This window comes from Penaeus chinensis, chromosome 37 (assembly GCF_019202785.1).
Source record: "Penaeus chinensis breed Huanghai No. 1 chromosome 37, ASM1920278v2, whole genome shotgun sequence".
NCBI classification, from domain to species: Eukaryota; Metazoa; Arthropoda; class Malacostraca; order Decapoda; family Penaeidae; genus Penaeus; species Penaeus chinensis.
The window spans coordinates 35,569,029-35,571,325 of NC_061855.1; the positions used below are offsets into that span (position 1 = coordinate 35,569,029).

Consider the following 2,297-nt stretch of genomic DNA (forward strand, 5'->3'; position numbering starts at 1 on the left):
GACCCAGATGATAAGTTAGTCATCCCTATACTTATATAAGGCTATATTCATTCATCTGTTTCAGCAGAAATAATTATCTGTGTTTCGACTGTCAGATATCTGCCTATACTGTATTAATCTATAAGTCTATATATGTAGTAATTATTTTTTTTTGTGTGCATATCCCACACCTCATCCATTGAGCTATCTACCTACCAATTTTTGTCCGTGCTTGTAATTCATCTGACAATTATCTAGTAGTCGATTATCATTTTCCAATAGTTCATAAACCAAATATTTAGCATGCAATGTCCTTCAAAACAAGAAATCATGCTTAATATATAGTAACTATTATCTTCCTTGTATTGATGATGCTAGCTTTGCTTTCTCCTGATCCAACTTGAAAAATTGTTACGTAGAATGCTGGTCTGGTTGCAAGGCGATCACGATCAAGTACTCATCAAATTATATATAAAACTGCTTGGAATAATGATCTAAGTTATTAATTAATCTTTTATGGGGAGGGCATGCTTGCTAGAAACGAAATATATATCGTGACATTACAAAATCATTAATGAGAGAGTAGTTTCTATATGGGATTTGACATTAGCTGTTGACGCGGCAGATAACCTTAAATAATCAACTCAAATATACACGGGATTCTGGTGCTAATACATCTTAGTGCCTCGCAGTAGAAGCAATTTTGGTCAAATAAGAGTCATGTTTTCAGAAGTAATTGAAAATAATAAATTGCAGAGTAAATTTAACTATATGTCACAGCGAGGCAAGTTGATTAATCGTATAATGCCATGTGTGTTTTACGGAGTGTTCATAAATTGGAAACACTAACAATGAGATATACAAATGAGGTAAAAATCTTCTGTAAGATCATCATACCTTGAATCATCCAGTTAATTTCAGCGGGTGGATTGGCAGGGGAAGTAATGCAGGTGATTGAAAACACCTGTCCTGGTGCCACGGTCGAAGGTCCATAAAGGGTCACATCTTCTGGGGGATCTGAAGAATCAAAAAAGAGAAAATAAGTTTTATGTGTGTGCTGTTTTACTTCAACGTTCATGTTGCTTCGGGTATTTGTACTGTAAATAAAACAGGTTTTGATATGCTGTGTATCAGTGGCTGCAGTGGACTTATCAAGGACCTTCCAATTGCCATAGTCTGCACGCATTTGTGGGTGCAATATTTCACTTCTTAAGTAAAGTGAAAAGACGTTACATACTTTCACTCCTCCGCTGCTGGAATTGCTCTAAAAAAGGGGAAGCTAGAATTAATTGATTTAAAAGAGTAATGAAACGGCTGCTGTAAAGATAAATCAAAGGGGAATGGAAGCTATGGAAACCCAAAATTAGAAGATATTGAGAAATTAAATTACATGTAACAACATAAAAGTGAAACATGCTTTTAATAGTCATTGCAGGAGTTCTCGGGGAAAGTCTAGTGGCCGTAAGAAGAAAAGAGAAACGTTTAATACTACAGTAAACGACTTGAAGAGAGAAGGGATTTCCCAGGCGTTATTTTTGTATTTATTTATTTATTTATTTATTTTTTGTCTGGCTAGACAAGGGAAGTAATGCAGGTGATTGAAAACACCAGTCCTGGTGCCACGGTCAAAGGTCCATAAAGGGTCCCATCTTCTAGGGGGAGGCACATAACAGAGATGGAGAGGTACTCAGAGAAAGTAAATTAACCCTGTTTTCTGTAATGCTCGTATCAGTAAAGCGTGAAGTTAATCGATTGCAGTTTATTATTAGGGGAGAGCATCGTGAGATCATCATGAACTTCTAGTGATACGTGTAGCGCAAAACAACTCACAGTGCACGGTGAGGGTGACGTTGGCGGAGAGTGGCAGCATCAGTAGTTTGCTGTACACCCGGCATTCATACACCGCAGAGTCCTCCTGCCGCGTTGCTGTCACCTCCTGCGTCATGTTGAGTATATGTCTCCCCTCCTGGTGGTCGTAGAAGTATCCTCCAGAAGGGGTTAGGGTCATTTTCCATCCTGGGTCGTCTTGAACCATTCCTGTTGGTCGCCCATGTCGCTTCCACTCCACAACAGAACGTGGATTTCCACTGTCAGCCATACAGGTGAGAAGACGTCGTTCCCCCTCCATCAGGACTTCGCCTGTTCTGTATCCTAGGATTTCAGGGAGTCGAGGAGGGTCTGGGGCCAGAAGCGAGGAGGTAAACATGCGCTTTAATTCAGGATATAAAATAGTGAATTTAGGAAACGATGGCTTATAAGTTGATAAAAACAGACTACAAGCGACAATTTCATACACACAAATTGCATAAAGACATGCG

The 2,297-nt window shown here is 39.1% G+C and overlaps 1 protein-coding gene across 1 annotated transcript in view; it reads right to left on the reverse strand.

Annotated features, from left to right (window-relative positions):
- Positions 1-1,551: 1,551 nt before the first annotated feature.
- LOC125045392 (kin of IRRE-like protein 2) overlaps positions 1,552-2,297 on the reverse strand; it is an 18,470-nt gene continuing 17,724 nt past the window's right edge. The window contains exons 6-7 of the mRNA XM_047642602.1: positions 1,810-2,157; positions 1,552-1,628 (exon numbers count right to left, since the gene is read on the reverse strand). Coding sequence (XP_047498558.1) covers positions 1,552-1,628; positions 1,810-2,157 — 425 coding nt within the window. The remainder of the gene's footprint in view (positions 1,629-1,809; positions 2,158-2,297) is intronic.